This window comes from Eutrigla gurnardus (assembly GCF_963514095.1).
Source record: "Eutrigla gurnardus genome assembly, chromosome: 21".
NCBI classification, from domain to species: domain Eukaryota; kingdom Metazoa; phylum Chordata; class Actinopteri; order Perciformes; family Triglidae; genus Eutrigla; species Eutrigla gurnardus.
Window position 1 is genome coordinate 10,238,149 of NC_139932.1, and position 25,248 is coordinate 10,263,396.

General features: G+C 44.0%; 1 protein-coding gene across 1 annotated transcript in view; it reads right to left on the bottom strand.

The window, feature by feature from the left end:
• The window catches only part of pcloa (piccolo presynaptic cytomatrix protein a), a 52,137-nt gene that overhangs the window by 7,552 nt on the left and 19,337 nt on the right, over nucleotides 1-25,248 (bottom strand). The window contains exons 5-21 of the mRNA XM_084038643.1: nucleotides 18,545-22,619; nucleotides 16,691-18,222; nucleotides 13,294-15,358; nucleotides 11,583-11,630; nucleotides 10,971-11,053; nucleotides 10,688-10,763; nucleotides 9,386-9,511; nucleotides 6,859-6,967; nucleotides 6,690-6,754; nucleotides 6,156-6,340; nucleotides 5,660-5,710; nucleotides 5,402-5,532; nucleotides 3,371-3,397; nucleotides 2,168-2,261; nucleotides 1,708-1,779; nucleotides 1,392-1,626; nucleotides 559-825 (exon numbers count right to left, since the gene is read on the bottom strand). Of these exons, the coding sequence (XP_083894769.1) occupies nucleotides 559-825; nucleotides 1,392-1,626; nucleotides 1,708-1,779; nucleotides 2,168-2,261; nucleotides 3,371-3,397; nucleotides 5,402-5,532; nucleotides 5,660-5,710; nucleotides 6,156-6,340; nucleotides 6,690-6,754; nucleotides 6,859-6,967; nucleotides 9,386-9,511; nucleotides 10,688-10,763; nucleotides 10,971-11,053; nucleotides 11,583-11,630; nucleotides 13,294-15,358; nucleotides 16,691-18,222; nucleotides 18,545-22,619 (9,241 nt within the window). The remainder of the gene's footprint in view (nucleotides 1-558; nucleotides 826-1,391; nucleotides 1,627-1,707; nucleotides 1,780-2,167; nucleotides 2,262-3,370; nucleotides 3,398-5,401; nucleotides 5,533-5,659; nucleotides 5,711-6,155; nucleotides 6,341-6,689; nucleotides 6,755-6,858; nucleotides 6,968-9,385; nucleotides 9,512-10,687; nucleotides 10,764-10,970; nucleotides 11,054-11,582; nucleotides 11,631-13,293; nucleotides 15,359-16,690; nucleotides 18,223-18,544; nucleotides 22,620-25,248) is intronic.

Sequence of the window (25,248 nt, forward strand, 5' to 3'; positions counted from 1 at the left end):
AAGCTTCTGTTCTTGTAGTTTATAATGCTGGTCTGGGAGATGGAGACGGCACTGACGGTGCCATCTCACTTTTCTTTTTGACATTTTCTTCCATACTTCTCCTGATCCCAAGTGAAGTTAATGTATTTAAATAACTCTTCAAAACAGGGAAATGTAATTATGTTTAACTTCATATTAAAGTTGTATTAGAACATAAGATTTAGCCTTTAGTCTGTTTTTATTTTTTAAGTCGTTAGAACTGGCCTTCAATAAGCAACCACTACTTTGGGATTCGTTGAAAAAGGGGTCAAACTTAGGAAAAGTCGAAGACAGTGTGCCACAGTACAGGTGAGCTGCCGGCTCGACACGCTGGAGAGTGCATACAGAAGAGAAGCGGTGGGAGGGTGACACACTGTGAACACAACGGGCGAGAGGACCGGGGGGTGTAAAGGGTGAGGGGAAACCAAGAAGAGAAAAGGAAACTAAAAAAAAAAATGTACAGAAAGAAAAACATAAAAGGCAGAACAGATGAGTGTGAGGAGGCCATGCTGCGTAGGCTTTATTTGCGTCTTGGTTTACTTGGTTGGGGGCGCTGCGGCGGCTGCTGCGGCTGCTGCTGCTGCTGCTGCTGCTGCGGCGGCTGCGAGTGCTGTGGGGCATCGCCCGTTGCTATGCCGCCCTCCTGATGCTGTTGCCGCGCGGCACTTTTGCTGGAGCGTGAAGCGCCGTGCGAGCGAGAGTGTTGGCTGTGTCCGTGGCTGTGGCTTTGGCTCTGGCCCTCGGACGGGGAAGGCTTCGATGTGCCAGGGCTACTGTGAGATTTCTCGATAGTGGGCACCTGCGTGTCTAAAACAACCAGATTCATCAAATTACCAAAAAAGCTATGTGTTAACTTTATTTAAGTTACCTTTTGCAACCACCTGTGGTGAATAAGTAGTGGCCAGTCAGAAAGTTCATCTAGGCCATCGAGGTAACTGCGTTGTAAAGTCAACAATCCGCATTAAATTTGGTTAGTTTTCTAAAGTAGGGGAGCATTCAAAGCCTTTCCACGGACCTGTTGCCCTCTGTGTTAGGAGAAAGGTAGAGGGAAGCTAAAGCTAGACCTCTTAGCTGGATGACATCATGGCAACCAAGAAAACAGACCATGAGAAAAGCAAAAAGCATGAAGCTGAAGCTACGTTTGGATGTGCAAAAATATGGGCGTAGGAAGGTGCTGGTATAGAGAGAAAGACAGAGAGAGGGAGACAGGTGGACAGAGAGAAAGACAGCACCGAGTGTGAAGAAGAGAGAACAAAGAGAGGAGAAGAAGAGAAGAGGGCAAACGGAGATGGCAGAAGCGGCGGTGTACAGACGGGTGTTAGGGGATGGCGGTGAGAAAGTCAAGCGCGTGAGGGAACGTCACGGTGTCCTACCCTTGGCCGGATCCGGGAAAATCCCGTGGCTTCGGCTCTTGATGACGGACGATTTGGGGGAATCCTGATTGTCGTGTGCGGAGCCGGCGGTTTTGGGCGAGGAGTGCTGCGAGGAGGGTTTGGAGGAGCTGTGTCGGCCCTGCCGGCGGTGGTGGTCGCCCTCGCTCTGCTCCTTCAGGAGGAGCCACCGCGGGACGTTGTCCAGCTGGACCGTGTTGGACAGGTCAATGAGGACCTGGGGAACCAAACTTAATGTGATTATGCATTCAAATGTATTTGGTCTAGAACTGAACTGAACACATTTCATGACGTTTACCTCTCCTAAGAAATCATTGGATGAGCACTTGTCGTAGTCCCACACGCTCACCTCCAGAGTCTTCTTCCTCAGCTGACACACAGATATAAAGTTAGTGCATATTTATAGTAACTGATCTTGGCTGAGTGTGTGATAAAATGGAAAATAGGATATGATCTCGGCTTAAATTAGAAGAGATTCAGCAGTAAATTGGCTGTATTTGATACGAGTCCAGTGGATTTAGAACGGGATCTAAAACGATATAATTAATATCCCAATGATCGTCCATCTGCTCCACTAAAACCAACGGCCACAATGCAAGTCTGCATGCCAGCCGTGAAAAGACAATATCATTTTAACTCGGACGTTTTGTCAGTTCTCTTGTTAGTGCCTTACATACATGGACTATACGTGTTATAGCCAGCACTCTAAACAATATTATGAATACACAATCTTCAGAGATGCGTGTCCGACCACATACTTGCTCCAGGTGGATGTTTTTATAGATGACGGTCTGGTTCCACTCAGGGTTGAGACTCTTGCCGGCGTGCTTGGACCTCCTCTTGTTTTCAGCACTGGAAGGGGACACGGTACACTCGGTCAGGGGCATCCAAAAGCCCCGGGGGAGGGTGGGTGGGGGGGGGGGGAGATAGTGGACCACCACAATGCAGGGGAGCACAAGATATAGGGCACGATGTACACAGTCGGAGGGAGAGAATGAATGTGATGCACAATTTTTCGGACGGCGACAAAAGGTATGGGCCTACGTGCATGGGCGGCCGAGTACGATGTCAGGGCGCGCTGCAAAAAAGTCCACTTTCGTTGTCCATCAAGTCATTTAGCCTCATGAAATATTTTGGACAAATTTTTTGTTTTGTGAAGTGCCAATAACTGAAGCAGATAAATCATTCTGCTGATCACCGACAAAAAAAACAAAATCTGTCAATTTGCATGAGAAGCAATAATACGATTTCACTGACTTCACCTGTCTTAAAGAAAATATTTTTTTTTTTCATCCCGGCAGACTCGCGGGGATTAGAATGACTTGTTAAGATGGATGTTTTTTGCAGTGTTTTAGGGTTTGATTTAAGATCGTAGGATATGAGTAAGTCGGAAAGAGTTAGTTCGGTAACGACAAGGACAACAACTGCTCTATATTGGAAAGTAATGGGATGGATAAGGACTGCGGAGGAAAAATATAATGGGAGTGTGTGTTGAATGTGGCGGGGCGTCAAGGGGCACAGTGTGATGTCAGGGCACGATGTAGGACATTACTGAGGGGGTTTTCATCACAAAACAGGGACAAACTAAAGGGTGTCGGGGGTTTCAAATTACGGTGGTTAGGAACAAAAACAGACCATCTACCGGGAACACACAACACTTAGCTGGGAAAAACGTTAATTGTCAGCACAGGTTTAATCATGTTATGTTAAAGAGATGGGAGGAAGTTAATACTTGGGGACTCCTCCAGTGCTAAGCCTGAAGGTGAGTGGAACATGAGAATATGAGGACCGGGCGGGGAAAATGCACAATTTAAGGGATTTGTATCTGCATTTCTATCAACAAGCTTCCGACCATGTTAGCAAAACAATTTGGACGTGTTTTTTTTTGTCAACTTCACCAAACTGACAACCAAATTTCAACCAAAACAGAACCAAAGTACCAAAGGGGTCAAGTCACATACCTGGCATTCTGGACAACCATGACCTGACTGAGAGGGTCCAGCATGCATTAAATATAGAGAACAACATACAGAAACAATAGTCAGAGGGAGGGTGGGGGGGTTGAGGAGTGCCTGTGGACTGTGAGTGTGTAAGTGGGGGAGGGGGGAGATCCCTGTAGATTTTAAGGTGGGATTTATTAACCGTGTGTTTAGGGAAGAAGGGGACCGTGGTGCGCTGCAGCGGTGGATTGAATTTGTGCTCTAATGTCTCATGAACTGTGTTAAGAGGGCTTTCAGATGATGTAACGCATCCGTTGGCAATTGTTGGTGGAGATCTACTGCTCATGGAACAGCCGATTGCGTTATCAATCTTTGCCGCTAGATATACCACTTTCCACTCTACTGTGTGGAGTTACAGTGCAACAGATTCCTGCGGGGAAACAACTCAAATCTCGACACAAGTGCACAGTCGTTTATCTTTGCACTTTCAACTTCAGCGGGAATTATGCTTCCGTGGCGATACATGTAATGTCTTTTGCAAAACCACGTAGAGAAGAGCACTGTGGGTGAGGCGAAGGCTGCTGATAAAAACGTGCATGCATTTGGTGGAGTTATGCAAAATAGCAACATGTGGATTGTGTCATTAATTGCTTTATATTGCAGCACCATTGTAAACAATATTTTGTTCTTGTAATCAACTTTTCCATTGCACATAATAGGATATTACTGTAAATGATTCTTAAATCCGCCTCCTTAAAGGGTGAACAATAATAATCATACTAACCATGATAACGATGCATGTTGTTTTAGGGGCGCACACAAATCCCCTCCTTATAATGCACAGATATCATGATATAAGTGGTTCGTTTACACTGTCTCCACGGTGAAATTGATTTCCGTTTCCTGACTTGTTACACGTTTTCTCCACATCCTGGTTTGCTAAACGTGATCAGCTGTCCAGGTAAGAAAGAAAGCCCGTGTGTGTTTGCTCACAGTGTGGAGAAGCAGAATTCTAGCTTCATACACATCGACATGATCGTTACTTTGCCACAAAAAAAGAAAAAAAAAAAAAAGTTTTTCCCCCTCCTTCCTGGTTGCTAAGTAAACTATTATTTATGACCACCTGTTTCACTGCAACAGCTCCATGCGGTTGCCAGGAGACCTGGGATGCAACTGAAAAGCCTCTGTATGGATTACAGCCTGATAGCTGTGAGAACATTCATGTATACTCACATGTAGCATATACACGAGTATTTGCACACGTGCGCTTAAGTGTGCACGTCTCCCTAACTGCTTTAAGTAGGGCGGCTGCAGGGTTTGTGGATCCAACTCTCCCAGCCTCCTTTAGCGACAACTCAATCAACCCTTTCTCTTTGCATCTGAGCGTCTCAAACTGAAGGCCTGTGAGAGTGGCGGCTTTTGTTTTGTTTTTTTTATCTGAAAGGTGATGAGCACAATCCAGGAACAAACACTCTCTCAAGGGACCTCCAACAGCAGAGAAGGCGGGAGAGTCTATTACATTACTGTGTAATCACAGTGAGAAAGGAGCCCCGGACTTATGGGAATGTGCGGATCATATAGCAGGTAAATGTGAGAGAGCTATTGATTCTGCACCGACAGTAGAACGCTCATCAACGGGGAGCAACATCAACACAACAGCAACGAGCCACTTTGTATCGTTTACATGACGTTTATGTCGTTCAGCAGCGTGAGGGGGGTTGGCGAGTTCATGTCACATGACGCCACTGGAACTCCCTTCTAAAACGCATCACATGATGGATCTGATGTGCAGTGTATAGGTGCTATGGGTTGATACCGAAGAAAGATGTCATGGTGAGGCAAAATCAATTTGAAATCGATTTTTTTCAAATGAATGGAAAATTAGGTCTGAGCTCTGAGCATAACTTTATCACTCAAAGATCTAACACACTTACTGTGTGTCTGAATCAACTAAACTGAAACTCAATTTGACGTTCGTTGATCCATAACTGACCGTGGTCCCGGTCTGGACTACTGTAATGTGTGCTTGCAGGCTCCGAGCCTTTGACTCACCCTCTCCCTGGTAGGAGATACACCTTAACAAACGGGTCGGAGTAGCCATTGTTGTCCCGCGGGGCGAGGTTTCTGGCCTGCAGGACGTGAACGATCAAGTTGCCAAGCTGCTTGTCGTAGTGGATTTGAAGCTGCAAAAAAGAGCCGTATGGAATTATGAGGGATTTGAATACATTTTGTGACAGAAACAATGTGAAATAAATAAAACGTTTGTGTGTGTGTGACAGTGATTACATTAAATACAATACTTTAACAGACCTGTATCTCTCCAGAGACGGGGTGGGACTGGATCTTCATTCCCTCCGCAGTCTATTAGAAATACAAGCAACATGCTTAGAAACCGCAAACAAAAATCTGTCAGAGGATGATACATTATTACCTGTGGGTGGATTATACTTATTGTAAACTGTGCATCTATTTAAATATTGATATTAGATAAGTTAGAAGTGGTGAATTCTTACTGGCATTGCCTAAATCAATAAAATTGATAATAAAGAGCGACCTAATGTGGTAGATAAAAAAACTTGGTGTAAACAAAATCATTTTTGTGTCCAAACTGGGAAAACCAGATATTAAATATTAGAAATATTATTATAAGACGGAGTTACACGTTAAAAAAAAAAAATAAGGCAACTGCGGAGTTATGAACCTGAAAGCTTTTTCCCCAGCGATACATAATGATAATGCACTTCAGGGATGTACTGTAATGTGTGACCAACACTATCAATCCATTAATACTAATAAAGAAACTCACCTTGCTGCTGTGGCGTTTCTTGCCAACGGAGGGGGATCCTGGCTGAGCGGGGCTGGAGGTCGATGAGGTGGAGGGGGGCAGACTGGAGGACGAGGTGGAGGTGGGAGCCTGCTGCTGGGACACCTTCTGCAGCTCGGCCGCCAGCTGCTTGGGGTCAACGCCTGGAGACCTGGGAGGTCTGTCACCTAGAAGGGGGGGGGGGTTCACACCAGCATCATTAAGCAACAGGCACCCACAGGAAGAGGGCGACAGGAATCCCGAGTAGACGACTTCAAGTCGGATATATCAAAGGCTTTTGAAGTGCGGTAGCTCTTTTGAGAACAATCTAACAGTCCCACTGTTGCAGACAGACAGAGGAAGTAGGCCACAAGCAATGTGCGGCTGAATTTGAGAAAAGAGAGAATTGTAGATGAAAAGCGATACGACAAGAGTGTCTAAAAATTGCAGGAGACAAAAGTTAATTGGGAAATGACAGAGAGAAGGGGGGGAAAGTGAGAAGCAGCATGTCGGAGTCGTAGAGATAATGTAGCTCGCCTTTGCTGTGCTCCTGGAAATCCAGGTGGTCGGAACCGTCGGAGTCAGCCAGCATGTTGAGATCACTGGAAGACGGGAAAACGACGTGACATGTCATTCTGAACAGTCAAACTCGAGAAGAAAAGAGGAAAAAACGCAGTAGATGGAGATAAGAGAAAGTAGGACTCACAGTCTGACGCACACTTCCGCCTCGCTGCACGGCTGCCCGACGAGTCCTTGAACCTCTTCGTAGGTTTTCCCCGCCAGAGGGACGCCGCTCCACTCCAGGACTTGCATTCCTAGACACGCAATAATGTATTTGCACACAATCACTAACACAGCATACTTAAATACAGTATGTAGATGCAAACACACCAAAACCAAATCAAAGCTGAGAGGTGAGTAGCTCTTTAAATTATAAAAGCGATTAGTTCATTTTAAAAAATTAACACATTGACCCAAATAAGGGATCAGATCAGGGTCAATCCAATGAACTCCGGAACGGCTGTTATTTCAGCTAGAACACTTTAATTTGCAGACACCAGTGTCTCTCATCTAGTCAGACAATGACAAATGACAGTGACTGGCCATGTATTCATATTCAATACAGCAGCTCAAATGAATCCACAGCAAACCCACTGCATCCTCCAAAAGCACACCCTGCCCACGGGCAGGACTTACACTTCTGGAAACAGCTCATCAGGAGGGTCCGTTTGCGGCGATACTCTCGAGCTGCATGTGTGAGCGAACAGGGAAGCGACTGTAGTTTCACCACAACGTTATTCATCAAATTGTTCACACTCGACGGCAGTTTCGAAGGCACTTGAATTTTCCAGTGAGCCTCTCCGCTTGTTGAATCTGACAACGTTTCTCCGTATTCACACCGGAGGGCGAGACGCCGCGTCCCCCCCCCCGCTGGCAGAACCAAAGTGCTTTGCAGCCGTTCTGCTCGGTGCCAAAACTTGTGACTACGCATAAAATGATAATGCATGAGAGCAGTGCAGAAAGGCTATGATGGCTGAGACGGAGTGAGATTACAGTTACACGGAGCTAAGGATTATCGCAAAAAGCAGAGAAGAGATATGTAACCCTTCAGACATCGATGTGTGCTGGAGGTGTGAGTTCAGTGGTAGAAAGCAGTTAAAGGAACCGTACGAAACAGTATGTAGAGGTTAATCTAAGGTCCATAAAGTGTTTGGGAAATTACACATCTCACTGAATCCTCTGCCCTTAGACTTTTCCAAGCGTTAAAATCACGGGCAGATTATGAGACACTTAAGATGATTTATGGTTGTTTGGCCTATTTTTGTTATTCTTTTGTAGATATTTCTCTGTTTTTCTTTGTTTTTGTAGTGTAGTTTTTTGTGGTTGTTATCTTTGTAGTCTTTTGTGTCTCTTTGCAGTTGTTAATTTGGGCATATATATTGTTGGTATGTCTCTCTGAGTGACTATTGTTGCTAAAAACCAGGGGGCCCCCGACACTTCAGGGGCCTGTGCCCGATAGGTCGGTTCAGTAATCCAGCCATCATTCAAATCCAGATCAAAACTGGAAAATTAAAGATCTTCTTTCATGATTTCAAAAAATGTCAAACAAACAAATATAATGCTACTGTTACTTCACAGACACACAAGGGACGGCATCGTCAAACAGGCATGGGTTGCTGTGAAATTCGCGACAGATTGCTGTGAAATCTGCTACAGACATTCAAAGCCCCCGGAGAACAAACTCTAATAACTTTGGGGATCCTCAGACTGTTTGTTGAACGTCATCATCACGTCGACGTGTGAATTTGCGAGACCTGCAAAGCTAATAATATTCCCATCGGCCTCAGCTGTACTTTGTTTTTTAGTAATTAGCAAATGGCAAATGATAATATGCTAACATGCTCGACTACGAAGATGAACACGGGGAACATTACGCCTGTGAAACATCTGCATGGTAGCATGCTGATGTTAGCACTGAGCCTCAAGTTACTTCCATTATGTTGCAAAGAGCCCAATATTTCCACGATTGATCCCGACTGTATTTGGTGCATTTGGATTTTATCACAAAGCGTTTTTTACTGGAATGAAGAAGTGGAGACGAGAGAAACAGAAAGTACAAAGAGACACACACACACACACATCTACAGAGGGCAGACATGGATAGCAGCATGTCCCTCTCTCCCTGTCTCACCATCCATAGATCACCGACACGCAGCAGCGTCACAAAAGGTGCAGCTTCGGCGATTGTGTGACACCATCGACACAGACATTAAAGTGGACAGATGAAGTGGGAGGGTGGTGTTCTCAGACCCCCCCAGCCCAATGTGAAATCAATACCACTTCGTAAAATGCGTTCTACCACACGGCAATTCATCCTCATGTGGTGTCAGTGAGAGGCGTGGGCGTGAAATCACAGGTCAAAGGGGACAGTTACTGGGTGTAAAGGCGAGCTGTTGCAGGTTCAAACTGCTGTATGTGAAGGAGAAGTCGTAAAAGGCAGTAGTTTGACACCTAACCCTCCGTAAAACCACAAGAAATGTTTTAAAACTTTTTGTATGGACGTTAAAAGAGGGCATATGCCTTGTTAATCGGTGCCGGCAGACAGATCTGTTTGCGTTACTTTTGGACTGATCCTGACTAGCTTCCCCTTGTTTACAGTCTGTGTTTAGGGAAACAACAAGGATATTCCTCGTAAAAAAAAACACATGGAGAAGATTAATTTAACAGCTTACCTTCAAGAATCTTTCCTGTCTGTTCTGCAGCTCCACCAGGTAGGACTTTGGCAACATAGGCTCCAATGTCTCCATTACTGCCAGGGACCTCCTTCCCTCCAACCACACGGATACCCAGACCATTTCCTGTTTGGGGCCAAAAGTGTAGCATTATTATTCAGTCTGGCATTTAACTTGTACTTTGTTTGTCCACACGCCCATGCAGATTCGCCAACACAAGAAGAATGGGCGTTAGTTATTCTTAAAATGACCTTTTATCCTATTAGACATTTGTGTGAAATTGTCACAATTAGCATATGAATGTTTGACGAGTTTTGTGAGGTCACAGTGACCTTGCTCTATGTCCTTTGACCACCAAAATCTAATCAGTTCATCCTTCAGTTCAGGTGGACGTTTTTTATTTATTTATTTATTTATTTTTAAATTTGGAGAAATTCCCTAAGTAGTTTGTGTCGCATTTTTAGGTATTATGTTGGATATATGGCAGCTATGCTGAATCTGCCTGAACAGAACTATTCTGCTACTCGGATTGATTTTCTCACTTTCACTACTTCTGTTGTTATCACTCTCTGCCTTTATGGAGCAGTAGAATGCAGCATGCATGCCAACCCCTCTCATGATTACCCACCAATAACATACAAATCTGTGTCCCTCCAAAAGGTCACAAATTAGGGGGTCTTCTTCACTTACAAAGATGCAGAACCGCCTGTATTTTATAATACCTAACACAGTGGGAGGCGAGCAGTGAAATGACTCAGCACCGGGTCCTACTTCCTTTGTGGGCTGTCTGCTAATTGTGTAAGATAATCCTAAGTGTGAGGGATACGCCATTTTGAGCATGGCGATGACTGATGAGCGTGGAAAAGAGCCAAATCAAAAAGGGAAGCGAGGAAATGAAATGTCTGCCCGCTTTGGAGCCTGGAGGAATGGTGTGATGGAACGTAATGGCAGGGGAAGTGACTCGCCAGTTTTTTTTTTCTTGGGATCTGGCACCAATGTCAAGTAAACAGAATGCATGAAGCACTTCATCATGCTCTCCGAACCTAATGGGACATTGTCACCCATATTTATACATGCATTTTACCCTCTTTATCCATTTAGAATGATATAGAATTTTTTTTTTTTTTATCATTTCAAATTCAATTGAGGCAAAACAATGTTTGTGCTGTAAACTGTACATATTTGATGCAGAGGGTAAGCAACAGGGTCAATAAAATCTAATGCACGCATCAGTCAATAACACATTAAATGCTCTTAGCGCGCTCCTTAGTGAACGGAAGGTAGTAAATCATGGTACTTTACCTGAGACACTGCGGTCTTTGGGGTCCCTCTGCAGTTTGACCCTGAGGTGAGGGAAGGGGTAGTACGGGCCTTTTCCCTGTGGCCCACACACAATGGTGAGATGTCATGTATGTACAAGGGAAATGGGGAAACAGGTAAGTATGGAACACACAGAAAGATATCCAGGCGATTCAGTGTGAGGGCATGCACGTCATTACTGCTCGGACTCCATCCGGGTGTCTGCGTGGACGGTATATACAGTATACCGTCCGTCCAAAAGTATGTGTTTTTATTCCTGTCTCACCTGTCTCTTCTCTTGTCCATTCTCCGACCGCCCGTCTCTGGGTTTGTCAAACCAGTCGGTCTCCTCTCGTCTAAGGTGGTAGGCTTCAGAGATAAAAACAAGCACCAGTTCAGAAAATTTTTCTTCTGCCCTTATATATCAGTTCATATACTGTAATGGTGATTGATTACGTGTTTTACATGATACGCAGTAATTAGTGATTAGTGAAAAAAATTAAAAAAGAAAACAAAGGCCAGAGAAAGAGTGGATTCATTATTTCACTTTCTTGTGAAAAGAGGAAAGGATGCCAAGCAACACAACATTTCTATTGTAAAATAAGCAGAAAATGCAGGTTGAGTGTGAATAATCAGTATTAGTACAGTATGTAGTTATTCTTCTATGAATGTAAATGTTGGGTATTTCTTCTAAAACATTGAGTATGCGTACACATTTACCATGAGGCATTTTTGTAATGTAAAAAATATCGAAACTTGTTTGAAAAAATACTTTTTTTACGAGTTTCTTCAGGTTCCCAACATTGAATCTGCATTTTACGGTGATGTGAATTTGACTTGTGATTGCAGGTTAATATGTTAGCTAATGGATGACTAGAGAACTGAACTAATACTCTACCATTGGTTGCATCGTCTCTGTTCAAAGCCATCAGGGAATCACTTAGGGCTGGAATCAAGGCAAACGGGTTCACATTGCAAAATTATGGGATCCATATGAATTTATTAATAGTTATGCTGCATTCAAAAAACTCAGAATTGGGTTCTTTAGATGATTAAGCCAGAAAAGTATGGTTGTTAGTATCTTAACTTACTAAAACAGTCACATTTTCTTCCTTTTTCATGAATACACTGTCCTCAGCTTGGAAACTGACCAAGTCATTGCTGCATAAGTACTCCATAAAACACATGAATTAATGTCATAAAAATGGTTTTGGTCATAGCTGAAAGACTATTTGTCAGCAATATTTTGCTTATAAATTGAATTGGTGTCTTTTATGTCTTTTAATAAGCAAAAGAGCATGTAAACTGAGTTTTAATCAAATGTTGTTCTTGCTTAACAAATATCTTGTTGGAAAAAAACACGTGTCAGCACATTTTACAAAAACTTATTGATGACAGCTCAGAACACTTTGATTAGGTATACAGAAGAATAAATAAAGAGGCAAAAATGAATGTTTGCTCAGCAAATTATCATTTTAAATTGTATTTCTGCATTATTGTTTTCTTATCATTGTTTCCTGTTTTAAACTAAAAAAAACAGAGAAAGCAGTAAAACCCTTCAGAAAATGCAGTATAAACAAACTGTAAAGAAATGTTAATAAGCATAAACGTATTCCATGCAACATAAAGTCACTAATGCATCACAATACAAGCAAGTATTCACACAAGACATGCAAGTAAAGGTTTTATATTTATTGCATACATACAAGTGCAACCAAATATCATGCATTTAAAAATATGACATAATCCTGCTTTAAGCTATTATGTTTTAGTTATATCATTTTAATTTGGTTGTGTTTTGATCTTTCCTATAGTTTGATATCATAATATCAAATGTATTTATACACTTAAATATGATGAAATACACCGACATTAGTCATTATTCACATTACACATCAACTATTGTAGAATCCCAAACATACTTCATGTAGTATTGGCTGTTTTATTAGGATAGACTGTTGGTTTGAAGAGTGTTTGTAAAAGAAATAAAATAATTCTGTACCAATTATGTCAAATTCACAAGTGAGCGAGGCACTTTTTCAGTGTTTCATATGTGGGGAAAAAAGTCCAATCTGACCCAAAATTTGGAAATATAATTCTGCTATTGAGGGGTAAGCCATGTATGCTTAATGAGCAGGATTTGGAAGAGAATTGTCTTAAGGAGTTGAAACAGCTACAAATGTTGACATGCAGACTGCCACAGGTGAGCGATTGCTTTTGAGGAGGTGAACCTCGCACATGTAGCTCTAACAGAAATTTAGACACTGTCATGCCGTGAACCAATATGGGAAATATTACACAATATCTGGAATGCGGACACAGTACATGCATTAAAATACATTCAAGCAAACGCTAAGAGACATAGAGCAAAATACACAAAGGCATGCATGCACACCGGATCTCAACTGATTGACCAAAATACTGATACACGAAAACAAAGACGATAAATTCACCAACGTTAAGGTTAGACACATGCAGACTTTCAGCAGATACACAACAGCTAAATATTATACACAATAAATGCAAGAAAGAAAACCCACAACCAGACACTCTCAAGGATGAAACATTAAGTAGGAAAAGAGTGACAATGTGACAAGTCTGTTTTTTACCTTCACTATCTGACATGGTGCCTTGAAGGTCATCCAGCAGCACATAACCCCTACCCCTGGTTGGTTCTTCCCTGATATGTTGCTGCTGGGAGTCCTGTAATGACAGACAGGAACCAAACTGGTCCCTTGAATCGGCTGAGATGGGTGGCAGAGGTCCCGCTGATGCACGGGCCATGCCCATAGGCTGCCCAACAGGGCTCAACGGACTCTCTTCCTCCGAGTTCTGAGCCACTATGGGTAATCGCCCACGGCCACTTTGCACAATGGGAAGGCTGGTGGGTTTGGTACGACCAGAGGGGGTTTGATAGCTTGGTACATCTACAGATGCTTCACCGTCCCCTTTAAGCCTTAGCGAAGAGCTAGAAGGGTCTCTTTTGATAGACAAGTCCAGGCCATAGCAAGATGTGGGCCTGGATGAGGGTCTTGAGCGACTACCACTGGGATAGGCAGAGTCCAAACCTAAGCTCTGGCCCAAGTTTAGTGATCCAGCTAAGTTGGCACCCAAGGTGGACCCCAGGTATTTATTTTGCTCTGCAATGTTCTTACGAAGGCCGAAGGTGATCTCATCTTGCGAGAGCCGGCTAGATCTTGCAGACGCACTGGTAGACCCAAGATAGCTATAGTCTGTCTCCAAACCTCTGTTGTCTGTAACAGAGGAATACTTGGAGGAAATCTTAGGATCTAACAATGGAGTCTTGTGTTTTTGGTACAACATGGATGCTGGGAGTTGTTTAGCTGCCTGCTTCTCTAGAGTAAGTCGACTGATGCTGTATTTGTCTGTCTTTGGATAGTGTCTTTGGGAGTAACTCGAGATGCTAGAGCTTGGGGTATAGTAGGACTGGGAGAGGCCTGTCAGTTGTTCCAAGTTTTCTGTCCCACCCGTACTTCTCCGGAACTCTTGCTTGAGCTGCTGCTTCAGGAGTTTCAGTTCATAGGGCTCCTCCATTGTATCCTCTTCATCAGGGGTCTTTCCATAAGTATGGAGTCTTGAGGTGGATCCCAGATAGTCAGTAGACCCCAGATCTGCAGCACTCCTGCGCAGCAGCTTCTCCGCCTTGGCCAGCTCCCTTTCAGCCAGACTGTAAGATGAAGACAGACCTGTGGAGCTCTTAGCCAGTTCTGCAGCATCTTCCAGCAACATGTAACTCCGGGGTGTATGGTGATCTACATCTGTGTAATAGGAATCAGAGACAGATGTCATGGGGCTGCGTGCTATACTACCCACGTCCAAGGCTCTGAGGTCAAGGTGGTTGCCATATTTGTCATACTTGACTCCCAGGTACGCTGATGATGTAGGATCAGGCTGGCGGTTAATGACTTCATATTTAGTTGCATCCAGCTCTGAGAGGAGAGCTGCTTGTCTGGCAGCTTTCTGCTGCAACAGGAGCATCTGGTGGTAACTCTGCTGCTGTGCGCTTGTGAGCGAGGGGACAGAGGAGTACAGAGAATGGGATTGGTAGGACTGGGGGGACTGGTAGAGAGACTGCTGGTATTGGCTTTGATTGTATTGGTACTGGGAGTATTTTCCGTACTCATGTTTCGTTTGAGGTGGGACAAAGTCATCCAATTCTGACTGGGGAGCTGTCCTGGGACGTTCAAGACCATGATCTTCAATCTCCTCATCATCACCGCTTCCACGCCCACCTCTCGTCTCTCGGATGTTACTAACCTCACTGTCTGACATGTAGTCTCTGTCCTCGGCAACACTTTGTAAATAGGCCCTTTCCCTCTTCTCTCTCTCCTTCAGTAGCACATCTTTTCTGCGGTTAATGCCCATCTCCAAGTATCTCAGCTTGGCATCAATCTCTTTCTCCTCCTCATCAAGCTCTGCTTGTCTTTTGCGGAGCTTGGAAGACTCACGTTCCACTAGATCAAGCTCACGATCAATGTCTTGCAGGATCTTGGCACGTGCCATATTGGAATTGCGGCACATTCTTCGGCGGGCTGAACCAGTTGTGTATGCCGTCTGGCCACTAGTTGTTGACTCATCCTCTGATGGTGGATTGGGAAGAGTCCGCTTTACCTTCTTTTGAGTGCCTGTTGGTGTGCCACCTGAGCCCTTTCCCTGTAGGAAAAGTAAAAAAAAAAAAGCACGATTAGGACAGCAGGAATTCAAATTATTTTCTTAATCCCCAAAATAAATGAGTCAGCTGGTAATATAGTCTTCAGAATTTTAAAAAGGACTTTCTCTGATCCATATTACTCAGCTCAAATTAGCTTGAGGTAATTGCAAAATTTGGCAAGATTTCAGTTATGTGAGCAGATTGAGAAAGTAGAAAAGGGCATACATTATAGCCTTTCTGTAGTTTTAATATTCAGTTATAAATTAGGAGATGAACAGGGTGCATTTGAGGGTATGAACACCTTTGTGTCTTCCAGTAAGGTATTCCTGCCCATAAATGTCATCCACTACTGACTCAATCGCACATGCCTACATTTAGTTCAACAGAAGTAATTTATTCACATTAAGCCTCTATGGATCTCTGACAGCTCCATATTGTCCTGCAAGCTCAGCTCATTTCCCATCCTTTTATGCATGTATGAGATTCTCCACAGTGAATTGCCCAGGCAGAAAACTGACTTCCATACCCTGTGAGGGCCAGGAGCAAAACAGAATACCTAAGTGGATATTTGTGACCTAGTCTTTCATTTTTCTTTTACATCCCTTTCTGTATGTTTCCCAAACATAATGTGTGATTGTGTGTGTGTGTGTGTGTGTGTGTAAATGTGCAATATTCTTTGCAACAGAACCACGAATGGTGCACCATGATTTCAGGAAAGAGCCCTATATATTTTTTTTATTTGGGTTGAACTGTCCCTTTAACAACATTAAATAACATCAGTGAATGGAATACATCTACATCGCATGCATTAGACTGACTTAAGTATAACAACATTGGTTTGTGTGCCAGGATCACAAAATGACTACACAAAGATAGTCTTCTCTTGGATTTCCATTGTATTCAATAGATTAAATTATTCTTTCTTACACTGAGTTTTCATTTTTCTTCTAACGCCAGCTGTGTGATGATGAAAAATGGTAGCAGTATTTCCAGTGCCTGACAAGCATGTCCTACAGTATGGTGTGCAAGCCTCCTCATGCAAACATGAAAAGATCATGTAAATGGTTGCTGTGGGACAGGATAGCTAACCACTGAGCCATCATGTCACTAAGGATGGTTTTGTTGGTGATGCAAGATGCTTGTCTTATGGTTAGTTTTACACGCTACAGGAATCACTTCTTGTTTGCACTGGACAACTATTTGCCCATTATTAAGAAAATAACATCCTCATCTTCTTAAAATTAAATAAACCAACTGTATTTTTTTGTAAGCCAGTACCTATTTTCTTTCTTATGTCAATCAGAGTATATATTAAAGTCATGTATAGTACTTACAGTATCACCATACTGGGTGCCTGATGTTGTCTTTTCTTCTCCTGTTGGACTCATTGGCTTAGGGTCAGACATAGATCTCTGCATGCCTTTTGGTCCCCTTGGACTTCCAGGAGAGGTTTTTGATGGGTCCATACTTCCTCTTAGCTTTTGTGGGCTTGTATCACCCAGTGATTTCTCATAGGAGACAAATTCAAGGGATTTGCTAGGGGATATACATGGGGATAAGGGGGAATAGAGCACATTGGGAGATTTAGGAGGGGCTTGAAGCGTAGAAGAATCAACTTTGAGGTTTGGAGACTGGCCTATTTCTAAGGGGTTAGGTCGTTTCTTTGGTGAGGTCCTTTCAGAATCAGACAGCTCCATCCTGGAGTCCATTCTAATGTTCCCCTCTGTATCTGTTTGTATAGAAATCTCAGTGTGTGCTTTAAGAGACATCTCAGACTGCCCACCCCTATCACCCCTGGAAGTGCGTGGCCGGCTTTGTCGGGTTCTGGTCTGAGCCTCCCATTCCTCTTGATCCTCATCATCAGTCTGCACACAACTGTCAACACTCTTTTTAGCACTTCTCTTTTTCCTCCCTGCTGTGTAAGCTTTGCTAACTGCTTCATCCTCTTCATCCGTCTGGCACCCACTATCTGTGATCTTTCGAGACAGCACTGTGCCATCAGGTCCTAAGACAACTGCCTCCTGCACGCCATGCCCTGGTATGTCCCCACCTGGGTACATCTGACGAAGCTTTTGCTCTTCCAGTTGCGCACGCAGCTGCTCTTGGAGTCTCTGAATCTGCTCAAGCTGCTGCTGTTGCTGGGCATAGGTTTCTTTCTGCATCATAAGGTGAGCCTGTCTTTCCTCTTCCTGTTGATTCAGGATCTGCTGCTTCATGGATTGCAGCTCCTCCAGTTCCTTCTGCACCAAGAGCTGTTCATGCTCTCGGAACCGCTGGATCTCCTGGCGCTCCCACTCTAGTTCCTCAGCCAACTGATGCTGCTTGAGTTTCTCCATCTCAAGTCTCTCACGCTCTGCCTGATACTGGCCATCCCCAGGAACCATGGGTGAAGACAGAGCCTCTAGTGAAGCAGCTATGGCCTCCAGGGATGCATCAGTGTAGGACTCAAGGGATAAAGAGGTTGTTGCTCTGGCAACAGCATCAGTACTACCCCCTCTAGAGATCTCCAGATTGAGTGGGGTATCTCCTTGTTCTTCTGTTTCAGTAGTAGAGATGGTAGACAGAAAACTGTGGGACCTTGTAAGTGGCAAGTTCTGGAGGTTGGACAGGGAAGGCATGGTGTCGCTGGTATGCATACCTGACAAAGTGTTGTATGTTGTACTAAAGATTGACCCAGGTTGGGTGGTAATGGCATACGTAGATGGGATTGGTGCTGCAACAGAGGAATAGACCACCCCATTTGATGACCTCAAGACACTGCTTGTACCAAAGAGTGTACCAACAGCACTTGTGGCTCTGGCTTGGGAAAAGGGTGGAATTGTCATTCCTGCGTAAGTCCCTTTCTTGGAGTAGTCAACAGCTTCACCTGTCAAAAGTCAAAAATATCAGTTGAGTCCAAATAATGCAGACTTATTCAGTGTTGAAGCAAGCCATGCCACATTGAAATAATAAAAAATACGTGGACATTTTGGGAAGTGCAACAAGTACAAACAAGATATACAGTAAAAGCATGCAGGCACATGCAAAAATAGTATGGTGAAAGGGCAAAAAAACAATAAAAAAATATTGTCCATGCAAAACAAAAACAAAAGCAAAAACAAACCCAAAAATGCCACGTTAGCCATGAATGAGTCGAGGCAGTTCGAAGTGACATTTAAGTGACAGGTCTGCAATGTCACTGCACTGACCTGCATCAGAAATCTTTGCCGAGGTAAGATCTACGGCACCCTCTGTGGTACCACTGAAATTATAGCTGTTCTTACTCTTGTAAAAGAACAGGCCAGCCTCTGCAAGGTTAGTGTCCGACATCGACGGTTTAATTCCACCGAACCCTCTCGTGCCGTAAGGGGATCGGTCATACTGGTAATGGTCATCGCGATATCCAAAACGATCTTCAGGCAGAGGTGTGGTAGGTTGCTGAGTAGTGCAGCTTCCTGCAAATGGAAGTTTGTACACATCACAGCATACAACTCTTTTTCCTGCAGTAAGATCCACTGGTTTGCCATCATCATCTGTGACTACAGCCGTGACTACTTCAGAAGCAGCATCTACTGATACCATTGTGTTGAAGGGTTTTGTGGTGCTAAGGTCAACAGCTCCTGCCACTGTGGTTGTACCCGTATTTAATCCATTGGCAGCACAACTTGCAATACAAGTGGGTGCCATAGTGACAGGGGGAGTCTGGAAAGCTCCTCCACCTGTGCTTGATCCAAATGAGAGGTTAATAGGAATTTCTGTACCAGAAGGAGTGGAGGGCTGAGAATCAATTGGCCGATATATAATTTGAGAAACAGGCTCAAATGCTTTGTTTTTTGTTAGCTGAAGGGGGACTGACGATACTTGAGAGGTGTTTACATTGTCACATTGCTGGATTGTGGCAGCACAGGTCACAATGGTGATACTATCAGTCATTATAGAAACAGTGGATGATTCAGCACTAAGATTGACCACAGGTGACTGCACTGCACTGTTATGACGACTGACATCAATTGCAAAGGACTGACGTCTTGAGTCTGGGCTAGAAGACAGATCCACACCATTCTTGTCTGATTGTGGGTCCACTTTCATAGTCCTAAGATCTACCACCTCAAAAGGTTGGATGGCCTGTCCATTCTGTGCTGGCAATTGGGCCTTAGGTTTCTCCATCGAGATTGGGACACCATTTGCCCTTGGAGCTGGCACTGGTGGTGTTGATCTTTCATGAACAACAGAGACAGTGGTCCTTTGGACTTCGGTGGTGACCACTTGAGAGATCAGATTAGGCAGAACAACTGGAGGCTGTGCCGAGGCAGATATAGCCTCAATTATGTGACAAGAACTAGATACATGTTTTTCTGGGCCACTAAATTCTTGACTTTCAATGGATTCTGTGACTCGCGTGTATGCCAGAGGTACCCTGGTTGTTTGAGAAGGGATAGGTTGTGGATGCTGCTGTGGATAAGACTGAGGTTGAGGCTGTGGTTGGTGATAACTTTGGGGCTGAGCTTGGCGTAAAGGAGATATTGGGCCAGGGCTAGAGGGAGCTTGAGTTGAGACACCGTCAACTGGAGAGCTGGGCTGAGATGGCAGTGTGATGACTACATATGTGTCACGAAGATTGCTGGCATATCTTGGAGAAGAAGGAGACTTTGGTGAGGGATGAAACAGCTTGCTCTCAGAAGAAGGGCTCAGATTCAGGGCTATGTCAGCAGGACCAGTGGGAAGTACAGTGGGTCTTGGTGGATATGGGGCATGGGCAGGTGAAGAAGGTTGTGAGCCAGGCTTCGGTGCAATTGGTGGTTTCACACCATGCCCTGCTCGGTGGCTATCCCCAATCCCTGCATGAATCGATGGCTTTGGGGCAACAGGAGGGGGAATTTGAGGCTTATATATTGGTGTAACAGCTTGTCTTGTAGGTGATCCTTGGGCTGCAGTCATAGCCACTATCTCTGGCCTGATTGGAGTTGCTGGAGCCTGGGGTGGAAGTGGAACTGGAGCTTTCCTGGGAAACACAGTAGGTTTTGGTGGGGTGGGAGGAGGCAGTGGTGGTGCAACAGGTACTTCTGCTTTTTCCTGAGAATTAGCCCGACGCAGGACGCTTGGCTTGGGGGGTATTGGTGGGGCAGTTGACACTACACTGGGAATACTGGGGGTGTACTGGGGAACTGTGGGCAAGGGTGATACACTGGCAACCACAGGGACTGGTGTTCTTGTGAGTGCAGAAGATAAATCAACAACATCCGCCTGGGATCCTGCGATTGTGGCGTGAGGTTGCTGATCTAATGTGGATGATGGAGAGGACTCAGAAAACACGGTCACAGGCTCAGTTTCCATAGCTGAAGTTCTGTCTGATACTGCAGTTATATCCTCTTCCTTTTTATTTATACTCTCTTCATCAGATGATAACTCTCCTGAGGAACACTGGGTCACCTTTAAGTCTGGAATGGGGCGGAGCGCCCTTCTTGATGCAGTTGATTCCACTTCTGGCTCCTGCTGAGTTGGGCTAGTTCCAGGGGTCAGCACTCTTTTGATTAGCTCTTCATAGGCAGTTTCAGCATCCAACAGTGGCTTCCCATCTTTACCTATTGTCACCGTACTGCTTTGGGGGGATGTATTCTCAGCAGGCTGCAACACTATTTCTGGATTATCGCTTTGCTTTTTTGGCTGCATATTTTGATATTCCTGCTCCAGTTGCATGAATTCCTTCCTCTTCTTTATCATGTCTTCATAAACTTCATCTGGTGATCTCAGCATTTTGGGCTGAGCTGGAACAACAATCTTCTCTGGATCCCCCAGATCAGCTGTTGAGTTGTCAATTAGAGAAGCATAGGCATAGTCTTCAATAAGCATGCCTCCATAAAGGGACTCTTTTCCCGGTTGACTCTCGCCTTTGTCAAGTGTTGGAGACTTAGCCCTCAGCAATATTTCCTCATAAGCCTCATCTGCAGTTTTGAGAGTTTTTTTCTGTTGTTGGTCAATATTTTGATTATCTGTTGGGGAGTGAAGAGATACTGATATCGGCAGTTGATAGGTTTTATGAACTGCTGCAATCTTTGCGGCATACATTTCAAATCCTTCAGAATCTGATTCAATACTGGGGGAGAAATCAGAACAGGATGATCGTCGGATTTCCTCCATCTCAGCTTCTTGCCTCAGTTCTTCCGTTGGTGAGGCATCTTCAATGGGGGAAAGGTTGCTTGGTGGTGTCTTTGGACGCTCTCGTCTCCTCTGGGCTCTAATCTCTTCTTTATCTTTCTTGGATTTTTTCCCAGAGCCCTTCTGTTTTTCCTGCTCCCTGAGTAGCTCCTCTTCTTCCCGTAGCTCCTCTTCCTCAGAAGAGTCTTCAATAGTTGGCAGCATTTGACCAGGTTGTCTGTGCTTGGCTTTCCTGTGTTGTTTACCTTCACCAGAACGAATATGGCTGGGACTACTACTGTCACTGTCTTCATCAAGGGATGAGAGGGATGTTGGGGATGTCCCAGGAGTGAAGCTGGATGCATGTAAACTAGATGACCCCTCACCTCTAGACCGATCATCTGGAGAGTCTGTAAGGCATTCCATGTCAGGCTCTCCATCATCATTCAATATACGCATAGGGCTGCTGGTTGAATTCAGCTCCATAGTTTGGAATTTGCGAACTCCAGTACCACTCTGATTCTCCTCTTCTTTGTCTATATCAGGTTTATCCAATGAGCCACAAATGTGCTTATCCTCTTCATCATCTGGACTTATAGTACTTTTCTTGGTAAGTCTCCTGGCTTTTCCTGATGTACTCCTCTCTACAGCCTCCGTTGTCTTCTGCTCCATTTTTTTCTTCTCATTCTCTCTGATCTTGCGCCGGATTAGGTTTTCCTCATCAGATGGGGAAGCATCCTCGTTCTCACTCATTTCCATTATCTGTTTTCGTATAAATTCCTCATCATCCCCAGACATTGGGCTTTCTTTCCCAAAGCTTTCACTGCTATCATCCATGGAATCTGCTCTGACATCCATGGGCACAAGGAGCTTTTTCTTGGTGGTACCTTTGGTATTCTTCTCTGAAAGTTCTCTGTCTTCTTCTGAGCTGGGTGAGTCAGGTGAAAGAGCAAGCACTTGTAATTTACGTCTGGTCTTTAGAGTGTCTGTTAGTTTCTCCTCATCATCATTTGGTTGTGTTGCCTTGGCCTCAAGAATGGGAAGGACTGTGCTTTCCAGCTTGGCTAGGTCTGTTGGACTGGTGGGACTGCTGTCCTTGGCAGCCATTTTTTTCTCTCCAGGTTCTTTCAAGGTTTCCACTGTTTTCACCTGCTGGATTGAAATATGACAATTATTATTTTTCCCTCAGATACTTCATAAAAAGTATATCTTAACTTAGATTTTCTAGAACCTAGTTTAGTTACATATAAATACTTGAAAATATGCTTCCTAGTACTCCATTAATTATTAAACCCTGCCAGTTTAGTATAATATTCTTAATTTCAGTTTGTACTAGGCTGAAATATAAACCATTTACAGAAGCGAGGAAGATGGAAATGACATTGTTTCACTCTTCAGGTATTTGATACATATATTAATAGATACAGCAGAAATAAATCAAATGACGTACAAAGATAAGCATCTAATCTACCAATACCCATTCTAAATGCTATGGTCACCTCGGCGACTGCATCTTCATCACTGGTTTTTCCCAAAGGCTGAGCTACAACCTCCTTTTTCTCCTCCCGATTAGTGTTCTCCTCCTTTGGGCCTTTATCCTGTTCACCAACTACAGACACTGGGATTTCAGGTTCTACTACAGGGACTGGAGCTACTGATACAGACACATCTGATTTTTCAAAAGCTGTCTCTGATACGTCATCATGCTTTGATATCGTGTTCTTTCCTTTATCATACTCTGCAGTTTCATCTTTGTCACAGATCGTGCTTGCCTCGGATACTGAAATACATTCCTGGATGTTACCAGCAACAGGTTGTGACTCAAACTCATTCTTGTCAAGTTTGTCTTCCTTCTCTTGGATTGACATATTTTGCTCTGCTACTTTCTCGAGTGGTGTCTCATCGCTGCCTGTCAGGACTAGCATCTCCCTCTCTACTTCATGTTGATTTTCAGCAATACTATTTGCATTTTCTGTCTCAACTGGAAAAAGTTTCTCCTCACAGGTTTTATTTCTGATTTGTGTCTCACTTATGACAGCTGAGGATGACTCTGTCTCTTCACTTTGCCTTGATTCCTCGACATTGACCTGTTCTTGCGCTTTAGAATCAGGAGCTGGGGGAACTGATGTAACCACTGCTTTCTCAGAATTATCATCTGCTTTTAACATTGTATCTATAGGCGTCTGCTTTGCCTCTTTCTGCGTGACACTCTCTGTTTCGATCATCAGCTTTTCTTTCTCCTCTGACTTCTCTGGCAATGATACTTTCTCAACAAGGCTTTCCTCAGCAGGTGATGGCTCATATTTAGTTCCTGGTTTCATCTCTTTATGCATCTCTCCTTTTGCAATTTCTTCAGGGAAAAAGTCTGTCCCTTTTGCTGTTTCTGATTCTTTCTTCTCTATGACCGGAGAAGCATCCTCTGTTTCAGTAGAGGAGGGTGCTGGATTTGATTCTGATTTATCAACTTTCTCCTCCAGAGGTATCTGGTCATTTGCCTTTTCAACTGTTTTCTGTTCCGTTGCCTCTTCTTTAAAAGCTTTCCCTTCATCAGCTTTTACCTCAATTGCCTTCTCTGCAGCTGCATAAAGCAGCTGCCCCTCCTCTTCAAAGGCTTTGCCATTAGATGCTTTATTCTCAATCTCTGCCTTCTCAATAGCTCTCTCCTCAACGTTTTCTTTTTCAACAGCTTTCTCCTCAATCATTTTTTCTTCAGCAGTGTCCCTCACTGTTTTCAACTCAACTGAAGTTTCCTCATCAGGCATTTTCTGCATAGCCGTTTCCACTTCGGGAATAATTTCAGAAACTTTATTCTCAACAGTTTTTTCCTCTTTTGCTTTCTCTGGAGCTCCTCTTTCAACTGGAGCAACATGAGGTGAATTATCTGCTGGGTCAAGTGGAGTGGGCTCCTCCTCTTTATCTATGGGTTTGTTTTTAATCTGACTTTCCTCTGAAGCCGAGACGGGATGTTTGTTCTCTGACACCACTGAAGAACTTTCAGATTCTATGCATTTTTCTGGCTCTGGTTGTACTTCTTGCTGGGTCTGATCAGGTTTAGGGACTTCATCATTTTCAACAGGCACTACATTTTCTGCGACCTTAGCTGCAGAAGATGGAGCACCCTCTCTGCATAATGTATTCTCTGTTATAGGTTCTGGTTCAACCTTTACTTCTGTACTTATTTCATTCTTTACATCAGGTGCTACGTTGCTGGTCTCAAGCTTTGCACTGATGTCTGTTTGCTCAACATTAAAAGCTGTGTCTACTGTAGCTGATGGAGTTTGAACAGCTGGAGTAGCTTCACCTATCTGGGGTTCCTCACTTGGTTTAGCATGTTCTAGCTCTGTTATTTTCTCCTCTTTAACATTAATTGCTGAAGAATCTGACTTTGGCTTGAGATCAACAGGAACTTGTGTGACTGCTTCTTGGATCGAGGCAGGTTTTGGCTCGACTGCATTAGTTTTCACTTGTGAAACCATTTCTGGAGTGGGCTCCACTTTCTCCTTATCTGTCAGGGGAACAGTAGCCTCACCCTGGATAATCACTGGGTTTGGCACTGTTTGTACCTCAGCAGGGACTGTTGTCGTGTCTAAACTTGTATTCGTCAAAAGATTTTGTGTCTCACTTTCCACAGGGGGGGAAAGGTCCTCTGTCGCATTCTCTGAGCTACTCTGCTGTTGCTCAACTGCTGGGATTTCACTGACAGGTGAACTCTGTGCTTGTTGCTCAACATTAGTTGGCTCTGTCTCAGAGTGAGGGTGGCCCTCTGCTGCTTCCTCAG